The sequence below is a fragment of the Ursus maritimus genome, unplaced genomic scaffold, assembly GCF_017311325.1.
Source record: "Ursus maritimus isolate PB19 unplaced genomic scaffold, ASM1731132v1 scaffold_6, whole genome shotgun sequence".
Taxonomy (NCBI): domain Eukaryota; kingdom Metazoa; phylum Chordata; class Mammalia; order Carnivora; family Ursidae; genus Ursus; species Ursus maritimus.
Genome location: NW_024426774.1, coordinates 36,932,668 through 36,952,437, shown reverse-complemented (window position 1 = coordinate 36,952,437; position 19,770 = coordinate 36,932,668). Strand labels below are relative to the sequence as shown.

Here is a 19,770-nt window from a genome sequence, read left to right as displayed (position 1 = left end):
CTTTAGAGCTAAAATACTTTATGAAGAATTTCTTAATCTAGGGGATATGGAGTGGTAGAGAGAATTACTTCCCATGATTATTCCTTGTATTATTTGAAGGTTTTACCAAGTGCATATTTTACCGCTCCAAAAATAAAATGGAAAAACTTTCAGTAATCAAGGCAGTAAAATATTTTGATCCACTTTAGTATTTTTATTACTGTCATTCTTGCCCTTTTAAATACTTTGAGAAATGGAACCGGGCAAATGGATGTGAGCAATTGGAGAAAAGCACCTTGATTAATTAAAGCATGCATCTGTCCCCAAACGTGCCCTTTGAATTTTTTAGACAGCTAGTCCTTAGTCCAGAACAGCAAAAGAAATGTATTTCAATGGTTCACATGTCAGTTGGCGATAAAAGATAATTTAAGATTCTGAGAAGTATTTGCTATAACTGGTAAAGTTTTACCTTTGAGATGAGTTCACACCGTTGGGAAATGGTTACTTTTTGTGTTCATCTGGTTAAGTAACAGCACTTTGCTTTGGATGCCAGAGGAGGGTCTCCACGGCTGTGGGATGATCTGACCAGGGCCTGGCACAGAACTGGTACTCGGGAGGGACTGGTTTAATCTGAATCTGGAAGTAAGACAACGGTTTAATTCTAACTTTGACCATGCAGCAAGTTGTTGGCAAGTTGTCCCCCCCCTTTTCCTGTTCCTGAATATTACTTATGGGAAAAATGATATTCTAGCAAAAATTTCAAAGGAAGAAAATTCAAATCTTGCACTTTAATACAGGAGTCTTAGCATTTTTGTTGGTGGTTTCCTCTCATCTTTGTCCGTAAGCACATAGTTTTTTACATAAAGCTAATTGTAAGGTGTGTGGAATTCCACATCTCGCTTGACAAATGCCTTATTGAGTTTTCCATGTTGCCACACAGACTTCAGAAGCCTCCTCTCAAATGAGTGTAAGTTAGTCCGTTGAGTTGGCTTTCCATTATTTCCTTGGTCAGTTCTCCTATTGTTGGGCATGTAGGATTTTTCTAATGTTTGCTTTTTAGACTTAAAGTTATTGAGTTAAAGGGAGTGCAATTTCTGTGGCTTTTGATACATATTACTGAATTCCTCTTCAAAAGGTTATACCAGGGATGCCTGGGTGGCTCAGTCGGTTAAGTAGCTGCCTTCGGCTCAGGTCATGATCCCAGGGTCCTGGGATTGAGTTCCACACTGGGCTCTTTGCTCAGCGGGGAGCCTGCTTCTCCCTCTCCCTCTGCCTGCCATTCCCCCTGCTTGTGCTCTCTCTCTCTCTGACAAATAAATAAAATCTTAAAAAAAAAAAAAGGCTATACCAATTTACAGTGCTAATTGAGGGTTACACAAGTGTTATTTTTTAACCATGGGAGGATTGTTTTACAGTCTCTTTCCCCAGCTCTGTATCCTTCCCCTCCACCCAGCAGAAAAGAGTGTTTCAAGGTGAGGGAGGACATACATACATACATACATGTATGTTTACTGTGAATGACGAAGCTTCACGTACTGAATTCTACAGTATTATCTCATTGAGAAATACAGAAACAACCCGCTTAGCTCCAGGCCTCAAGTCTGGCATTAGTTCCTCTTTGATAGCCTGATTCTGTTAAGTTTTTGTCACAAACCCTGCGTAGTAAAGTGGAAACTTTGACTTTCTGTTTCTGACTGTGATTGCAGGTGTCTGTCTAGAACGAGGGAGTTGAGGGAAATTGTTTGCACCAGTCTAATTACCCACCATGGAGTCAGTAAGGGGAGCAGGCCTGTGAGCCCACCGTATGTACAAAAAAAGAGATTCATTTCACATTGGCGATGAGGGCAAAAAGACGCACGCACCATGTTGCTTTTCATGGAATGAAATTCTGCTCGTAGCCCTGGGAGTTGTTGTTCAAGAGGTTGCATACAGTACACTTCCCAAGAGTTTCCTTGAACGTTATGTGACCAATAAACAGGTGTTTTTAATCCTCCATTTTATTTTGGGTGGGAGAGACTTATTTTAGATGGGAGAAATGACTCAGCATCACATAGGAGCAGAACCAGAACCAAGTATAAGTCTGCTTTCAAATCCAGTGTCATTTTACTAGGTTTTATTTACATTTGAGGCCACTTGACTCTTTTGTTTTATTTTATTTTATTTATTTATATTATTTATTTGAGAAAGAGAGAGTGCGTGCAAGCAGGGGGAGGGGCAGAGGCAGAGGCAGAGGGAGAGAGACAAGCCAACTCCCAACTGAGGGGGGAACCTGATGCAGGGCTTGATCCCAAGACCCTGAGATCATGACCTGAGCCGAACTCAGACACCCAACCAACTGAACCACCCAGGCCCCCCAAGCCACTTGACTATTTTAAAACATACTATTTGAGGTTAGAAATCTCTCAATTAGCATCCACAGCACAGAAGAAGGGAAGACTGGATCAGTTGCCTTGGTGATTTTGTCCAGTGTTTACACTCAAACCAGGATTCTTAGGGATTTCTAGATTTAATGTATGCTTTCTTCTGACTATATTGTTTATATAATCTGGGTAATCTTCTAATCTTGCTTTTGGATTCTGTTGGTGTATTCTCCACATCTGTGTGGGTGAACACATGTTTTAGGTGGTAAGCTCCTACGGGTCTGTGGAAGCCTGGCACAAGATCCATATGTCAGCGTAGTCATAGGTTAATCAGCACTGTGGGCCTAGTCTCTGGCAGAGTGTGATCTTAATTTCTCTTTGGCCAGTCATCATCCTTAGGGCAGTACGTCTTCATATGCCTTTTCATCTGGTAAAACTTTAACAGTGTTCTCAAATGAATTTTGCCAGGCGTCTTTTCATATTAAAGTGGCTATTTCCACGTTGTGGATAGCAAATCAGATCCAAAGAAAGAATCTTAAAAATTCTTCATACTGCCATGTGGAAATCATAGCATTTTAGATCTGGAAGGGACCTTCTCAGTCACTCAGTGCAAGCCCCTCATCTTACAGACTGGAAGACTGAGGCCTGGTGACATGCTCGAGATTGTTAGCAAGGTGATGGCTTAGGAGGGACTCCAGTGCACTGCTTCTTTTAAAGACTGTGTAGCAAGCATCAGATGCTTGCTCTTCTACAAAAGGGGAGCAGACAAAAGGAAAAATGCCCCAGGTCAGGAATCGGAGGCAAATAATAACTACAGAGCCCCTTATAATTGTAAAGTCCTTTGTAGTTTATAAAGCTCTTGTAGATGCAGAAGTATGAATACATAAAATGAAATTTAGTTGATATTTTATGAAATAGATTCTTAATTTGCCAACAGTTTGCCCCTTTATCATACTTTAGTAACTCGTGAGGTTCTGAAGTGACTTCTTTAAAGAAAGAAAATCGGTGAAGAAGGGAAACCGGACCTACTGGTTTTATTCTACTCTAGCCATAATCTTTTAAAATCTATGCAATTTATTGTAATTAGAATAACCCATTCCTTAAGTGGTGCAGCTAATAGGGGATTTTCTGAGGTTACTTAACAAATTTCGGCCATTTCCGTAGCCTTGCACTGGGTATTTTTATTTTATCTTTTGCTAAAGAAATAGGGTTTGTGGATTTTGGTAACTGTACACCGCAGATTTTAAATCATCAGGTAGTGATAGAGCAAGGCAGTCTGATGACATGATTTAAACTAAAACTCACAGTCCTTGGCACTTGAATGGCAGGTTCTTGGGAAGAGGAGGGTACTAGAGAGTGGCCTCTGTGTCATCAGTGGGGCCCCAAGGACAGGATTGATTGCTCATGTTCCAAAATGAAGAACTGGCAGTGAAGGGTTTTAAAAAATTAGTTAAAGCAATGCTTGCTTATAGGTTGATAAAAATAACAAGAATAGTTACCTTTACTTTAGCCCTTACTGGTGCTTTCATGTTGTCATGGTCCTTACAGTGACCTCCAAAGAGGTGCTCTGTATATCTGACAATTACAGATGAAGAGACTGACGTTTTGATAGTGTTAGTCTCGAGGCCAGTCAACCAAGTTAGTGGCAGAGGTGGCTTCAAAGTCATGTCTGCTTAGCTCTGAAGTCCATAATCTTTCCTTTGTAGTTTTATTATACTCAAGAAACTATGATTAATTTTTTTCTGCTTTTCTTGTCACTTGATTCCAAATCAAATGATTTTCTTTTTTTTTTTTGGACATGCTGAGTAGGGAGTGTGGGCTTTTTAACTCTTCTGCCTCTAACCTATGGCTGGACTGGACCTTCTCTTCCTTCCCCTTCCTCCTGCTTGATCAGCACACGGAGGGATGTGGGTGACGTCATGTGAGTCAGAGTATTAAACGTTCCCTGTCGCCGACTTTGCCTTATTTTTCCCCTTGGCGGTATGGGGACAACTCTGTAGTAGTTGAACTGGGAATCTTAGGAGGAGAGGCCCCCACCTCTATGGGGTACACATCAGCAGCCTAGGGTTCCGCCACTGTGGCTGAAGCAACCTGTGACGTGGACCCTCATGCCAGCCCCGTAGTGAGAAAGCCCTGTTTTCATTTCTTCTTTTGCCAAGCCCATCTGGATAGAGCAGGTGCAGGGGTGGGTTCTTAAAATAGAAACCTTTGTTCCATGTGACGTGGCACTATGGAAGCCCCCTTGCTTCTTCACCTGTTGTTCGGAGTAAGGACGTGATGAAGATCTGTCCCCTCATCAAGGCATCTTCCTTACTTCCGTGGGACCTTTCAGTTGTCAGTTGACCTCTCTAGTTTCTTCCTTGTAAAATACAGGACTTATTCTCGGTAACCTCAACTAGTGCCCTTCCTGGCTTTGATGTTCTGTATCCGTGTTTCCGATTAGGGCTCAGGTCTTTGAACTCACCATTTCTGTCTTGTTTTGTTCTCCCAACAATATTATTCTAGTAGGAGTACCTGGGACTAAAAATGATTCTTGATGGTTAAAATATGTCATCTCACCATCTTGACAATCCATTTGCTTTCTACCAGCAACGCTCTCTAAAGCAGGAGTCACATACCACTTAAAAGCTTGAATAAGTTTCCATATATGTGTTTGGGATCACAGGAAACAGTGGGTAATTTGATTTAAGATCAGGGAAGGTTATTTCCTTGGTAGCTGTTCTTCCTTTCTGGCTTAAGAATTAAAGATTCCTCTCAAAGTTCTAAATCTTAAGAGACTAGATTTTAAGAAATTGATATTTATAAAACTCCTCCGGTTTTTTTCTGAACATCAAACCAATCCTTGAGTCTTAGTCCTTTTTTTTTTTTTTTTTGTAAAGTAGGAATAATATCTCCTTCATGGGGTTGTGAGAATTAGCTGACCAAGGACGGGGCACTGCTCGGCAAGTGTCTGACAGATACTAGGCACTCAGAAAATGTTTGTTCACTCAGGATCATAAGTTCATTTTTCCTGTTCATGAGTCCTAGCTATTGGTTAGCCTTGAGGCTGAAAAATCGGCCCTCTCATCTCAAGGAGCAAGCAGTGTTTTAATGAGACAAAACTAATAAATATGAAACAATTAGAGAACAGCTCGAGTCAGGACATGACCAATTGCTGCATGGGGACAAGGTACCTAGGGACTAGTTGTCCCTAGCAGCGCAGGCACATTCTCACAGTGATGGTCTGTGAGTCCAGTTTTCAAGGAGGGTGGTGTGCCAACATAGCTGGCCATCCTAAGAAAGAGTCCAGACCAAAGGTTATGGGGTCTAACAATGGGGAAAAGGCTATGTAAAATTACGTGCTGTCAATAAGAGAGAATGATGCGTATCATTCAAAATGATCAATAGGACCAATAGTGTACTGTATGTTAACTTACTAAAATTTGAATTAAAAGAAAAAGAAAGTCATAAGGAAGAGAAAATACATTTATAGTACCGTACCGTATTTATCTAAAAAAAAAATTCAGGTATATGTGGACCTGCACAGTTCAAACCTGTGTTGTTCAAGGGTCAACTGTATTTCCGGTGAAAATGTAAATCAGAACAGCTATGTTAGAGGATGATTTGGCAATATCTAGTGGACAATACACATACTTTATAATTTAGCAATCCTACTCAGTCATATTCTGTAAGAAACTCGTAAGAACGTTCACTGCCAAAATTATGGAATAGTAGAAATATGAAGAGGTGCCTGGCTGGCTCAGTTGGTAGATCATGTGATTCTTGATGTCAGAGTTGTTGAGTTCAAGCCCCACATTGGGCATAGAGTCTACTTTTTAAAAATTATGAAAATAACCCAAGTGTCTATTGACAGGAGAATGGTGTGGCCGAGATTCCAAGTTGCCCTCCACTCCCAGGATCCATTTTCCATCCTTTTAAGACCTCTGATTTTTAATTAGATACATAGCCGCTCTCAACAAAAACTGTATTTCTCAGCCTCCTTTTCAGCTAGATGTGGCCATCTGACTAAGTTTTGTCCAGTTAGTTATAAGCAGAAGTCATATGTATAATTTCTCCATCCTCTTTGTTTCTTCTCTGTGGCTGGAGAATGGAGTTGTTGGCTGGGGCAGGAGCAGCCATCTTGGCCTGTGTGATGACTTGAGGAAAGAAAATCACTCACAGCAGAACAATAAGAAAAAGCCAGGATTCCTGTCACTGCGGAGTGCCATCCCAGTTCTGGACCACTCATCTCTGGGCTTTTACATGAGAGAAAAATAAACTATTATATTAAAAAAAAACCCAAGTGATCAATATGACATCTAAGTAGAAAAGAGAAGTGCTGTGAAATAGCAAGCAAGAGAAGTTGAACACAAAATTGTTGTAACAATGTGGATTATCCCATAGCTTGGTGTGAAGATACATAAATATTAGACAAGAATGTAACGTGAAGAATCAAAATAATAGATGTGTTAGGATTGTGGATTTATGGATGAATTTCAAAAACATCCCTTCTTAGTAGGCTTTCACTTTTAACAGTTGACACAGACCAAGTATTTTGAATAATTTCATTCTGAATAATGACTTGGGTTGAATATTATACCAGTCCCTGGGTGAAGTTTCCATCCTTCTCTGGGGCAGGACTTCCTCTGTGATATTTGTTCATTGTGATCTCTCTCTTGAATGGGTTGATTTTTTTTTAAAGAAGAAAAAAAGTACAACAAATCCGGTAGATTACAGAGTCCTCTTCCGTTTACATTTCTGTAGATCTTCCTTCTCAAATTCCCTACCACCTGATATTGGATCCAAAGGAAGGGAGAGGACTTGAGATCTCTGATTTTGAGCTTCAGGGATTTGGCCTGCTATTTCTCTACAAAATGCCTGGTTTTCCCAAGCATCAGTCAGCCTTATTAGAGGCACACGTCCCCTCAAGAAAAAACAGTATACCAACAGTCAACTTGGCAAATGGATAATTCAGGTGGTGATTTACATTTTATTTTGGCAGATGGACCCTTCATTTTCAAAAGAATTCTACATGAATGTCCCTCAAAAATGTATTGACTTTTCAGGAGCACATTGATTTCATGCAGTGACTTACCCTGTAGATAGTATGTATGCTTAGGCTGGCTCTTCCATAGCATCAGTGAGTGGGTTCTTCTGGTTTAGGGGAAGAATCTGAGGAGATACAACACACTTCTGACCCTCAGTGGTCTTCCAGCTTTCAATTCGATTTAGGTCACATCATTTCAACCCTATGCAAGCCAATCCAGTGCAAACTAGCTAACCAGTCCAGAAAGCATGTTGGTGTTTGTGTCAGTGAATCTAAGGATCATCATCTACCTTCCCCCCACCTCCACCCCAGATTAGAAGTTAGCAAAGTGGCATGGCTCGGGTTGGCCTTCTAGTCTTTCTTGCCACTGCAGGGAAGCCTGGGGCCCTTTCCCACTTGCTTTGTGTGCCAACTTCTCAAGGTCCCCTTGCCTGTGTTTGCTTGAGAATGTAGACTGGAGGAAGGGGAACTGGACAGAGAGCCTCAATACCTGGCTTGTAGTCTTGTCTCAACTTCAACTACTAACAGCATTGAGTAAGTCAGTCAATCTCTCAAAGCTGTAATCTCCTAATTTATTAAAATAAAGAGGGTAGTCTGACTGTTCTGGAACCTTTCTCTAGTCCTGGTAGTCTGTGAATTTACCTTCAGCTCTTTTGTCCAAATTTCTCGATTAATTCGAACCAAATTCCATCCCCTCTAATACTTTTAGTTGGCTCTTCTCAGAACACCAATGTCCAATTTGGTGCTATTCTAATTTTTCCTTATTTGTACCCATTTTGGGGGGGGGCAAGGATTATGTTTTTTCTATAGTTTTCTTGAGGACAGGGCTTGTGATATTCATATCCTTATATCTCCTCATGGTGACCCAAACTCTTGGAACCGTTGTCAAAACAACATCTTCTTGGTGATTCTATCCTTTCTTTTAGGGTCTTTCTCATGTCTGTAACACATTCCTAACTCAACAGTAAGAAGTTATCAAAATTTTAAATTTTGCAGATCCAATATTTCTTTTTAGAGTTAATGTTGGAAATAATTTCACACACACATTTCTTTAAAAGATTTATTCTTTTAACTAAATAAGGTTGTTTGATAAACGTGTCTGGACAGAAACACAGAATAACCCTTTACTGTTATGAAAGAGCAATCACTGTAAGTCATTCAGTCCAAATAAGCAGTTCTTTTCTGTCAGCTCAATGGCTTCTTGCCTCTGGACAAAGCACTGTACCCAAAAGTGGACTTATTCTTTCCACTCCGAATCGAAATGCCCATTGTGAGCAGCCATCTCAGAAGTGAGAATGGCCGTGGTGCTGGGTAGGGAGTGGTGTTGGTGGAATTGGATTGGATTATCTGGGGTCATAAGAAATGAAACTTCATTTGTAGTTGGCTGGCTCCAGAAGGTGCAATCTCCTATACTTACATGCAACATTCTTTGGGACTGAAGGCAGCATGGAGCAGGCATGCTGTACAAGGACAGCAAAGGAATAAGAAGACCATCCTTGAAACTCATGGTTGGGAAGTGGATTACAAGTGCAGCAGGACTTTTCAGGAAGACCTGGGTCATCAGATCCAGTGGTGTGGTTCCAGGCAGATAGTTGTGTGGAGCAAAAAGAGCAATGGGTTTGAAATCAGAAGGCAGATACAGAAGAGGTGGCTTTTCCACTTGGGCAAGTTTCTCAGTCTTTCTGGTCCTGTTTCTTCATCTGTAAATTGGGGTAGTAATGTCACACTCGGTGAGTTCACATATCCAAATAACAAACAAAAACAACCAGACACACAGAAAAACAACCCCTATAATAGTTCTATAGACATATATCAACCATCAACAATTCATTATTCATTCGCTCACTTGCTTTTTCAGCAAATGCTTGAATAACCACGGCACGGTGCTTTGTGCTAAACACTGCAACAAGTAAGCAATTATATAGAGATCAAGGTGTAAAAATTCTAGTTCGGGTCCTCAGTAAATAGTAGATGAATCATAAACTGAAGCATGGAAATAAAGAGTGATTTTCTATAGGTCTTTTAGCTACTATTATGATTCTCAAATGTTGTTTTGGTGCACAGTTTCCAAGTAAAACATTGTTCGTTTCTTTATAGTGGACAAAAGGCCCTGCCTTTTAAGAGCTTAACTTTTGATGGGAAATACAGACAGAGATACTTGGGGCTTACACAAAACAAACACATAAGTGATAGATGGTACATAGTGAATTCAGTAACGTGGGACATCAAGAGACAGTGGACTCCGGTGAAATCATCAGATTATCTCATTATTCACAGGTGATTTTTTGGAGGAGGTAGAATTTCTTTAGATCAGCTGGAAATAGATCCAATTTCATTAATTTTCAGACATACTTGCGGATAAATAGCTAACAAGAGTTATGAGGATAAAAAATTTGATGGTCTTACATTTAACATGTGACTCATTATCTTGGAGTAGGTCATGAATCTGACAACATGGGTGAAAAGGTTATTTGCAGCTGTCATTATCAGGTAGGCTTGGTGAAAACATAAGCTTTAGGAACTTGTTAAATTTTACTTTTAAACTCTTACTACAGAATACTGCAATTGAGAAAAGTGTATTCCTCTTTCTTATATAATTATTAGGGGTTATTGTATTTCTGGGCAACAATGCATATTAAAAACCAAATTGAGATTGAGGGTGGAGAGAGCCAGTGGCAGGGGTGAGAGACATTATAGACCGAAGCATGTATATGGGGGTAGGTGTGTGTTGGGGTGAGGGCAGTGAGGGTTGAATTGCGTCATTTTCCACAAATGTCTGTTTAGCTTCTCCTTTTCCGAGAAGTTTGTCTTTTTTTTTGCTCTCAGTTTAGGAGACACTGTCTGTATCTTCAGGCATTTACAGTCTTAGAAGAGCAGGGAGGATGTAGGAAGGAGAGGACAGGCTAACAAAAGGGAAGGAGGCTTCAGACCCATCTAGCCCTGTGGCTGACGTGACTCTCTTCATGAGTGTTGCAGTCTGAGGAAAGCATTCCCTCTCTAGGTGGCTGCTGTGGTTGGTACAGTCAGTGGAGACTCGTTGGAATGATATCATCTAGCAATGGGAGCTTGCGTAGTGAATACAGACCAGCTGATCAATCTCTCAATACACAGCAGTTCTCAGGAGCCCATGGCCCCAGGCTTCAGGAGCAAGACCTCTGATTAGATGTACTGTATGGTGACTAACATAACATAATAAAAAATTATTAAAAAAAAAAAAAGATCTCTACAGAGCCTACCCTATTTCTTTGTATCTGTCTTTTCTCTCTTCCTTGTTACTTCCATCCCTAGTATCTTTTGTCTTTCTTCCAGCTCTCTTTATTATCCTTTTCCTTCTAATCCTCTTGTAAATGTACTTTAATTAAACACATTATGGAATTTAATCATAAACATTGTTTTGCTAAATAAAATATTGTACACACATGCGGTATTTTCTATTTCTTGAAAAAAGAGAAGACAGAATTAAAAAAAATCTCTCCAAAATGTAGAAGTCCAGAGCAGGTTACAGTTGACCTTTGAACAACGTGGGTTCGAACTGTAGGGGTCCACTTAGATGCAGACTTCTTGGGATGAATGCAATACAGTGCTGTAAATGTATTTTCGCTTATGCTTTTCTTAATAACATTTTCTTTTCATTAGCTTTTTTATAAGAATACAGTTAATACATATAGCATACAAAATATGTGTTAATAAACTGTTTATGTTATCAGTGAGTCTTCTGGTCAACAGTAGGCTATTGGTAGTTAAGTTTTCTAGGAGTTAAAAGTTAGACTTTTTAAAAAAATTTTTTTTAATTAAGAAAAAAGAAAATAGAAAATGCCATTTGAACAAATTTCAGTATAGTGTAGTGATTAAGCACATGGCTTTAGAAGAAAATAGCTCTGGGTCTGAATCTCACTGCTACTTACCAGTTCTGGACCCAAGCACATTAAAAGTTAGACTTTTTTGAGTAGATTTTTGACTGTGTGGGGGTTGGCACCCCTAGTCCCCACATTGTTCAAGGGTCAACTGTATTTGAGTGATCCTCAATCCAGAATTTCCTCATGTCTAGATTGTTATCTTTGGTGGACAACGAAAGAAAATATATATTGGAAACCCATATGTGAAGTTTTAAGTCCGTGGGGAGTGCACTGAAAATTGAATGGGAGTAGATGGGTTTGGGGAATGAGGATCTTGAAGTTCTCAAAGTGAGTGTTTGTAGGTCATGCTGCTGCCCTGGGGCACAGGGACTTCTGTGTTCTCCTCTTCCCTGTGCACCTTCCACCATCCACCTCCAGCCCCCAGCACACAGACCAGGTGCTCATAAGTGTCTGCAGAATGAAAGAATCCAGGAATACCCATGGGATCAGAAGTTGTAGGAGACTGGGTTGAATATATTCTGATTCCCAGGTTATTTATCTATGTATTTTCTTATTCTCCTCTGTCTTTGGTTTTTTTCTTTGATATTTGTCTTTTTGCACAGGAAAGGGCAACAAACCAGTTCCAGGGAGTAGAGGACTTCAGTAAATGAGCTGTCACCCGCCTGCTCTTGAACCAAGTGGGTAGGAAGGCAGGTGTCAGTTGGCATATAGTCCGAGAAGATTTTATGATGTCTCAGATTCCAGAGCCTTCTTTTCCACAAGGCTATGAGACACACCCTCAGTTCACTCTCCTTCCAGCTGGGAAGACTGCTGAATGGTTGGCCCCCTTGAAATCACATGCTGATGACTGGGGAGCACATTTCCTTTCTTTGAGTATGGAATATTGGTCTTTGGGAAATGCACCTCCCACCTTCATCCTGCAACACTTTAGTATTCCGTTATGGTGTCAGGCAAGCTTGGGGGAAATTCGATCAACTGAACTTGATCCTTAGGCCTGTGGATAAGATAGTGTATCAACAAGTAGTTCCTTCTCTTCGTGCCTTAGTTCCTCCATCTTTCAGATTAAGAGATTTTTCTTGCCTTGACATGTCAAATAGGTAAAGAGGAACAGAAGGATTGTGGTATATTACTGCAAATTGAAGGAAATGAAGGTTTTAGACCAAATTTAAAAAGGCTTCCCTCTGGAATGACTGCAGGGAGAGTATCCATTGAGCTCAGCCATGGAATCCAAGAGCCTATTAATAATTGAGAATAAGAAGAGGCCAGATTGAACACATACTCTGTGGCATGCCTTGTACTAAGTGGGTTATGGACAGTGTTTCATTTAATGTTCACAGTGGTGTTGAGACAGAGGTTTTATTACGGTTACTTTATTATAGACAAAGAACCAGAGACCAAGAGGGTCTTACTTCTAACTTAAGTTATAAGTGATGAGTCCCCATGTCAGAGCTCATTAATGCAAGCTGTGGCTTCCCAGGGAGAGGGCTGGAGCACTGGAGTGATTTATCAGGACACCCTTGGTGTCAGTAAGTCCCAGGTTGGGTAGTGTTTGGGCAGAGGGGTGCCCTTCAGCATGTGTTATGTGTGCTTCCTCTGTGGTTCCATAGAACTCCGAGACACCCCACAGTCCATCCATTGCTCTGTGTTGTAATTTCTGCTAACTTGTTTCCACATTAGCCTGGGAGCTCTTTGACACTGAGGGCTCTGTCTTGTTCACTGTGTTATCTGTCGAACATAGTACAGAGCCAGGTACATGAAGATGCTAATCAGTGTCTGTGAATGAGGGAAGGTGGGCATCCGTACATGCAATCATATAAACAAGTTTTGTCTGTAGTAGTTAGGGTTGTGTGGTGTAGAAGGGTGAAAACTAACACTGTCACTTGGGTAAGGACCAGTGGGTGGGTAAGCGCATGTGTGGATGGGTATATGCATGGGTGGAAGGGGGATATGGTAGAAGAGAATGCTTCTGTCATGAGTGCCAGGAAGTTTACTGAAATGTGTTCTGAAACGTTGCTAGGACTCATCCCTATTTTTCCCGCCCCCCCATCCCTGAGATGCCCAAACTATTCAACATGAATCTCTTTTGCTACCCTCAAATACTTCCAGGACCTCTGTGGGCCTCATAAAGAACTGCTTGCTCACAGTGTCTCTCTTACATGCAGCTCGTGTGGGTCCTGTCACCATATCAGACCTTTGAGAGGATGCTGCCTATTCTGGGCTGAGGTTTTCTGGGGGAGAACGCTAGAACTGGACATGGGCCAGTGGGTTTAGGTGGAAAGGTATCAAGCAAAGTTAGGGTCAGTGCTACTTCCAGCCCAGTGCTGGACACAGACTTGGCCAGGTGCTCTGAGGACCCAGGTGCAGGGGGCCATCGGAACTATTGGAAGGGTGTGGAGGGCACCACCCAGCCTGTTGGAGGAGGATGGGACTGAAACCAACAGATGTGCTCAAGATTCTATTTTCAGTTCCCCAAAAGGTCTTCTCCTTGACCAAAGCAGTGTGACCGTTGCCATGACAGTTGCTATCTTGGTCCCTGGGACTCTCCCTCAAAAGGTGGCATTACTTTTTAAATCTTCTTAGGCCAGTCACCATGAAACTCGATACTGACCCACCTGGGGTGGGGATGGGCGGGGCACGGCTGGGGCCTGAGCCCTGTGATGGTGGAAGATGTTGGGGTACTAAGAGGGACCTTTGGTTAATGAGTTATTTTTCCAAACAAGACCAATATTCCTACTTGTCTTAGGCTTCGCTGACTCTCCATTTTTGCTGAGCGTCATGGATTTCTCTCCTGAAATGTTTGTAATTAGCTCATTGTTGCATATGATAACAGATGGGAAGAGCTCTTGAATCTCGGTCTGTCTCCAGGTAACCAGGCCATGCCATCCAGCGTCTGTTCTTCAGTCTCCTGACCTGACTTTCAAGTTCTTTCCTCACTCGGAGACTCTTTGCCCCAGAAAATGGCAGCTGCGAATAGCAGTTATGAAGGGACCACACTGTGTTTTATAGCTATATACTCTTGATCAGGCTCCCTGAGTTTGAGGCCTGATTTTTGGTATTTACTGATTGTGTGACCTTGGACGGTATTTACACTAAGCCTTAGTTTCCTTATGATACAGACTACCTGGGGGGTTGTTGGAGGATTCAGTGACATGATCTCTGTCAGTGTAGAGACATTATATGCATTGCTATTATTATAGAGTAAAAGTCTGATACAGGCTGCATGTGTTGAGCCAAAAGGGGTATTCCTGAAGGTCTACTCTGTGTAGTTCTGTTTCCCATCTTGAGGATCCACATTTTATTATGGTGCCATAGGTTGGAGACTGTTCCTTCTTTGTTCTCTGAGCCCACGGTGAAATAAAAGCTTGTAGATTTTCTTGAGAAAAACTCACAGAGAGGTAAGACCTTCATTCACCATCCAGTCCAATCTTTTTGTTAGTTTTAGAGTTGAGGGAGGCCTAACTATTACTATGACAAACCAATATTATTGAAAACCTACTACACAAAACCTGCCTTGTGTAGACTATGAGAAAGTCATGGTGGTTTGGGCTTGATAACCCTGGTTTAAGTTACAATTCTACCTCGTACGAGCTCTGTAATTCTAAGTACGCTACATAACCTTTCTTAGCCTGTTCCCTCATCTATAAGGCAAGGTTAATAAATACCTTAGTGTATGGGGTGGGAATCAAGGTCATCATACGGGTGACGATACTAGCAAATGGCAGTATCCTCCTTTCCTCTGCCTCCCCTGCTCTGTTGCCCCTGTCCTCACCATCATCCCTTTTCTTCCCCTATGCAGAGAATCTTGCTGGCTCTAGGGATACAGAAGGTTCCAGAGTTAGGAGGTAAAACCTTCTCTTAAGAGACAAGTAACTACACAGTAGGGGTGGTAAGAGCTATTCAAATCCCGAGAAGACATTGGTAGGTAAATGGAGGGGTAAAAAGGCTGAGAGGAGCTAAGGAGAGAGAGGGAGGAGGTGTCTATGGGGGGGGTCTTTCCCATGCCAACGGTCTCTAAGAATTCAGGGAAGGAGTTGGCACGTGGAGCCTAGGGGAGAGGAAGTGGCAGATGGTAAGGGGACTGACTCCCTTGTGAACTTCACTCTTCTCCATCTTCTCTTAGCTTCCCCCTGCCCAGAGCCTTTACTTGTGTACTTCAGTCTACAAAGTCTTCCTGAATTGCTAAACCTTCACAATCTAAATTCTACACATTTATTGGAGAAGTCATGAACACTTCCCAGCGTGTTTGAGGACCTCTCTCTGTTAGGACGCAGGGACACTCCCTTCTCTTCTGTCCCTGGGTGAACCGTTCATGTTCCCAGAGAGGGGCAGCACCTCCCCCTGTGCTCCACCCACCCCATCTCACCTACTCAAGGACATCGTTCCAGCATTTTTTCTTGTCTCTCCTGCAGCACCAAATTTTCCTCTGTACTGGATTATTCTCATTAGCATTCAAAAAGGCTGTCATTTTTCTTCTCCTTCCAGATACTGCCTTTTCCCAACTCTTTCCTCCAAAGAATTAGCCATGCACAGTGTCTCCGATTTCTTTCCTCCCATTTTCTTTTGAACCCATTCTGATCAGACTTTTGCTTCTCCCGTTCTATAGACGCTGCTTTTATCGAGTTCACTAACGACCCCCACATCTCTAAATCCAAAAATTCATTTTTGTTCCAGTTGACACAGTTGACAACTGATCAGTTTTTCCTCCTTGTAACATTTCCTCTCGGATTCCAGGACAACACCACCCTCCTGATATTCCTCCTTCTCTGGTCAATCCTTTTCAGTCTTCTTTTCTGGTTCTTCCTCATCTCACCAAGTTCTTAATGTGGAGTGCCTCCCAGCTCAGTGCTCGGATTTCTCTATCCCTGCTTGCTTGCCAGGTATTCTCTCACGGTCTGTGAGAGACTTTTAACACCATCTGTATGGTGATGACACACATTTATGCCTCTAGTACTGACCTCTGTCTTCCACATTACGGGGTCTTATATCCCGTTGTCCACCTGTCGTCTCTGCTTGGTTGTCTGATACGCATCTCAGACTTAGCACATCCAAAACGGGACCTCCTAAAGCTTCTGTAATCAAGGCAGTGTCTATTGGTATAAGGATGGATGGACAATAGATCATGGAATGGAATCGAGCTCTTAGAAATAGACCCAACTTTGTGGTCAGTTGATTTCCAACAAAGCTATCAAAGCACTCCAGCTGGGGAAAGGGAAGTCTTTGGGGTTAAAAGAATTATGCCTGGAGAATAAGTTGAAGGAGCCCCTTGAAAGAAATCAAATGGTAGCCAAATGGAGCTACTCTTATGATGGTGACTAATGCTTGCACCTCCCTTGATACACGCTAGGCTGGGTGTTGAGCACTTCACGTGAATTATTTCATTTAATTTTTACAACAGTCTTACAACTAAGGCCTTCAGATGAGAAAACTGAGGCACAAAAGTCAAGTAACTTTCTATTATGACTTGTAAGCATGTTTTCCCAGGCAATTATAGACGAGCAATGCTGTGGGAAAACAGCGTAATTATTTGTCCACTGCATCTGGCCAGGCTCATAGTAACGGCTGACTTGACCCCTGCTGCTAACTCACCTGTGCTCCCCAGTGGGGAGAGAGCACAGAGCCCCTGGCTTCTGTCTTTGAGATTCAGCTTCGGGTCCTCCAGTGGCCACTCTGGCCACCCATTTAGTTCAGTAAAACATTAGGTCCCACCTTGTTCACATTTATAACAACCCTCCTCCTCCTCCCCCCAGCACAGGTCCCAGGCTGAATGGCACCTTCTGGGAAGATTAAAAGAGAAGAATCCTTAGGAAGATGGCATGTTTGACCCTTTGTTCTGTGCAGCACCATGAGCACTGGAAGGCAGAATTGTAGAGATTTCCAGAGAGCAGCGTTAGGCAGGTGGGGATTTGATCGCGGGCCCACCACTGACCAGCCGTGAGGCCCTGCCCTTAGCCTCTCTTCTCTGTAAATTGGGTGTAAGATATTTCTTTTTTTTTTTTAAGATTTTATTTATTTATTCGACAGAGACAGAGACAGCCAGCGAGAGAGGGAACACAAGCAGGGGGAGTGGGAGAGGAAGAAGCAGGCTCATAGCGGAGGAGCCTGATGTGGGGCTCGATCCCATAACGCCGGGATCACGCCCTGAGCCGAAGGCAGACGCTTAACTGCTGTGCCACCCAGGCGCCCCGGGTGTAAGATATTTCTTGATGTGAACTTATTTTGAAGCATAATATCTATCTATCTATCTATCTATCTATCTATGGAATAGTGTGCAGATTATAATATAATTGTACAACTTGACAAATTTCCACAAATTTCCACATTATTTAACAAAGCTCCAGAAACCCCTTCCAGTCTCCTGCTAGGCACTGCCTCACCCCACACTCAAAAGTAATCCCCATCCCAATTTCTCATTGTATTTTTAACTGGTTTTGAACTGTATATAAATAAAAATAGATAGAATATATCTTTTGTGTTTGGTTTCGTTTGCTTATTGTCATGTTTATGGGATTCATCTATGCCGCTAGGTATAGTTATAAAATTCTCCTTCGGTAATGGTATTTCAGTGTGTAAACATATTATAACTTAGTGACCCATTCTATTATTAGTGGGCATTTAGAAAATTCTTGTATTTGGCTTTTATAAATGTAGCAGCTCTGAAAAATTTTACACGGGTTTTTGGTGGACAGAGACACAGTCATCTAGGAGTGGGATTGCTAGGTTATACCGTATGAAGAATCTCTCGTAGCTTTCTAGAAATTGCCCAACATTTTAATGAACATTTTTGACTTTGCAGTGTAGTGAGACTTAAATTAGGTTTGTGGAAAGCACTCAGTGTGATCTTTGGCAGATAGATACATCATATTCCATTAAGTTGAAGGGCCATAAAGGACTTTAACATTTCCTTACTTGTTCATTTAGATCATTTAATTGTCTTGTGATTTATATAATGTTACAATGAATGACTCTTGATAGATGTTTCTTTCTTTTGAAAAATTTGCTTTCAGTAAATTCTCCTGGTAAATTCAACTCGATCAAAAGATATGTGGCTATAGGGGCGCCTGGGTGGCACAGCGGTTAAGCGTCTGCCTTCGGCTCAGGGCATGATCCCAGCGTTATGGGATCGAGCCCCACATCAGGCTCCTCTGCTATGAGCCTGCTGCTTCCTCTCCCACTCCCCCTGCTTGTGTTCCCTCTCTCGCTGGCTGTCTCTATCTCTGTCAAATAAATAAATAAAATCTTTAAAAAAAAAAAAAAGATATGTGGCTATAAGGACTGTGCCCCTTAAAAGGCCCCAGAGGGCCTACAGAGGAGGGTAGAATGAGGAAGCAGACCTTCTATGCCATAGCGCAGGGGAGTGGGATATGAAAACAGGTGGCTTATGGCTTTCATGGAAGAGTGTCTTGTAGAGGCCTGTAGGGTAGGTAGAATGGGAGATGAGGGTTTTTATAAATGATGGTGTATTTTATGGCAACTCAATATTTAGTTCCTTAGGAGATAAATTGGGTAATTAGAAAAAAACAATGTATAACAACCATTAAATCAGGAAGAACAGAGAAATCACAGGTGCAAAGATTCACTTTATTTATTCATTTCCCCCCAAATATTATTAGCATGATTAAAGCCAAAGAGGGGGAGGCAATAAGGTGGGGAGAAGGGCCTGCAACAGGCATGGGTCTCTGATGGGGAAAGGGCCGGAGGCCTGATGGGGGAGGCAAGGAGGCTGGGACTGAGGGGCAGGTGGTGGGGCCGGCTAGGCCACACTCTGACACTGGCTTCTTTGGAAGCTCTTGATGAGGGTGGAGGGCAGACTCTTGTGAGTGACCTCGCAGGAGTAGTTCTCATGACTTTGGTACTCCGTACTGGACATCGTCAGGGTGCTGCTGAGGCTGTAGGTGCTGTCCTTGCTGTCCTGCTCTGTGACACTTTCCTGGATGCCTGTGTTTTGGATTACACCATCCACTTTCCACTTGACGTTGACGTCTCTGGGGTAGAAGCCATTCAGCAAGCACACGACAGAGGCACTGCCTGTGTGTAACTGGTCCGGAGATGGTTGGAACACAAAGACGGATGGCTGGGCATCATTCCCTGATGAAGGAAGCACAGAGAATGGTCTCTAAGTAACAGGGAAGTTCTCCACTTGGGTATATCGTTTGTGGGCAATCCGAGAGCCCAGAAGGGACAGACAGAGCAGCTTATCCTGTATAGCAGTGAGGGAGGCCAGGGAGCATCTCATCTCCACCATCTTGGGTTTTTCTCTAGCTCCTACCTCTTAAGAAAGTTTTAAATTGTTTTGTTTGAATCTTTACAGCCATTTTAAGGACTTTTTGCTTTCCGACCTCACCTTACTGCCCTTCTGCAGTAAACACGAGTGCTTCAGCCAAAGACACAAGAGCCATTTCATCTGACCCCCTCAGAATTGAGAAGTGAGAACAGGTCTTGGACCCCCTTACACAGATCGTTTCCCCCATGGCTCTCCGAGAACCATGCAGTGATAGCAGGCTGCCTCATCCTTCCTGAGTTTTCTTTGAGTGTGTGAGGTCCAGACCCC

At 42.3% G+C, this 19,770-nt stretch overlaps 1 protein-coding gene and 1 gene segment (V, D, J or C); one reads left to right on the top strand and one right to left on the bottom strand.

Moving 5' to 3' along the window:
• RPIA (ribose 5-phosphate isomerase A) overlaps positions 1-19,770 on the top strand; it is a 110,307-nt gene that overhangs the window by 48,041 nt on the left and 42,496 nt on the right. The window lies entirely within an intron of this gene.
• The window catches only part of LOC103671488, a 66,432-nt gene continuing 65,443 nt past the window's right edge, over positions 18,782-19,770 (bottom strand). The window contains 1 exon segment of the V gene segment in view: positions 18,782-19,307. Coding sequence covers positions 18,973-19,307 — 335 coding nt within the window.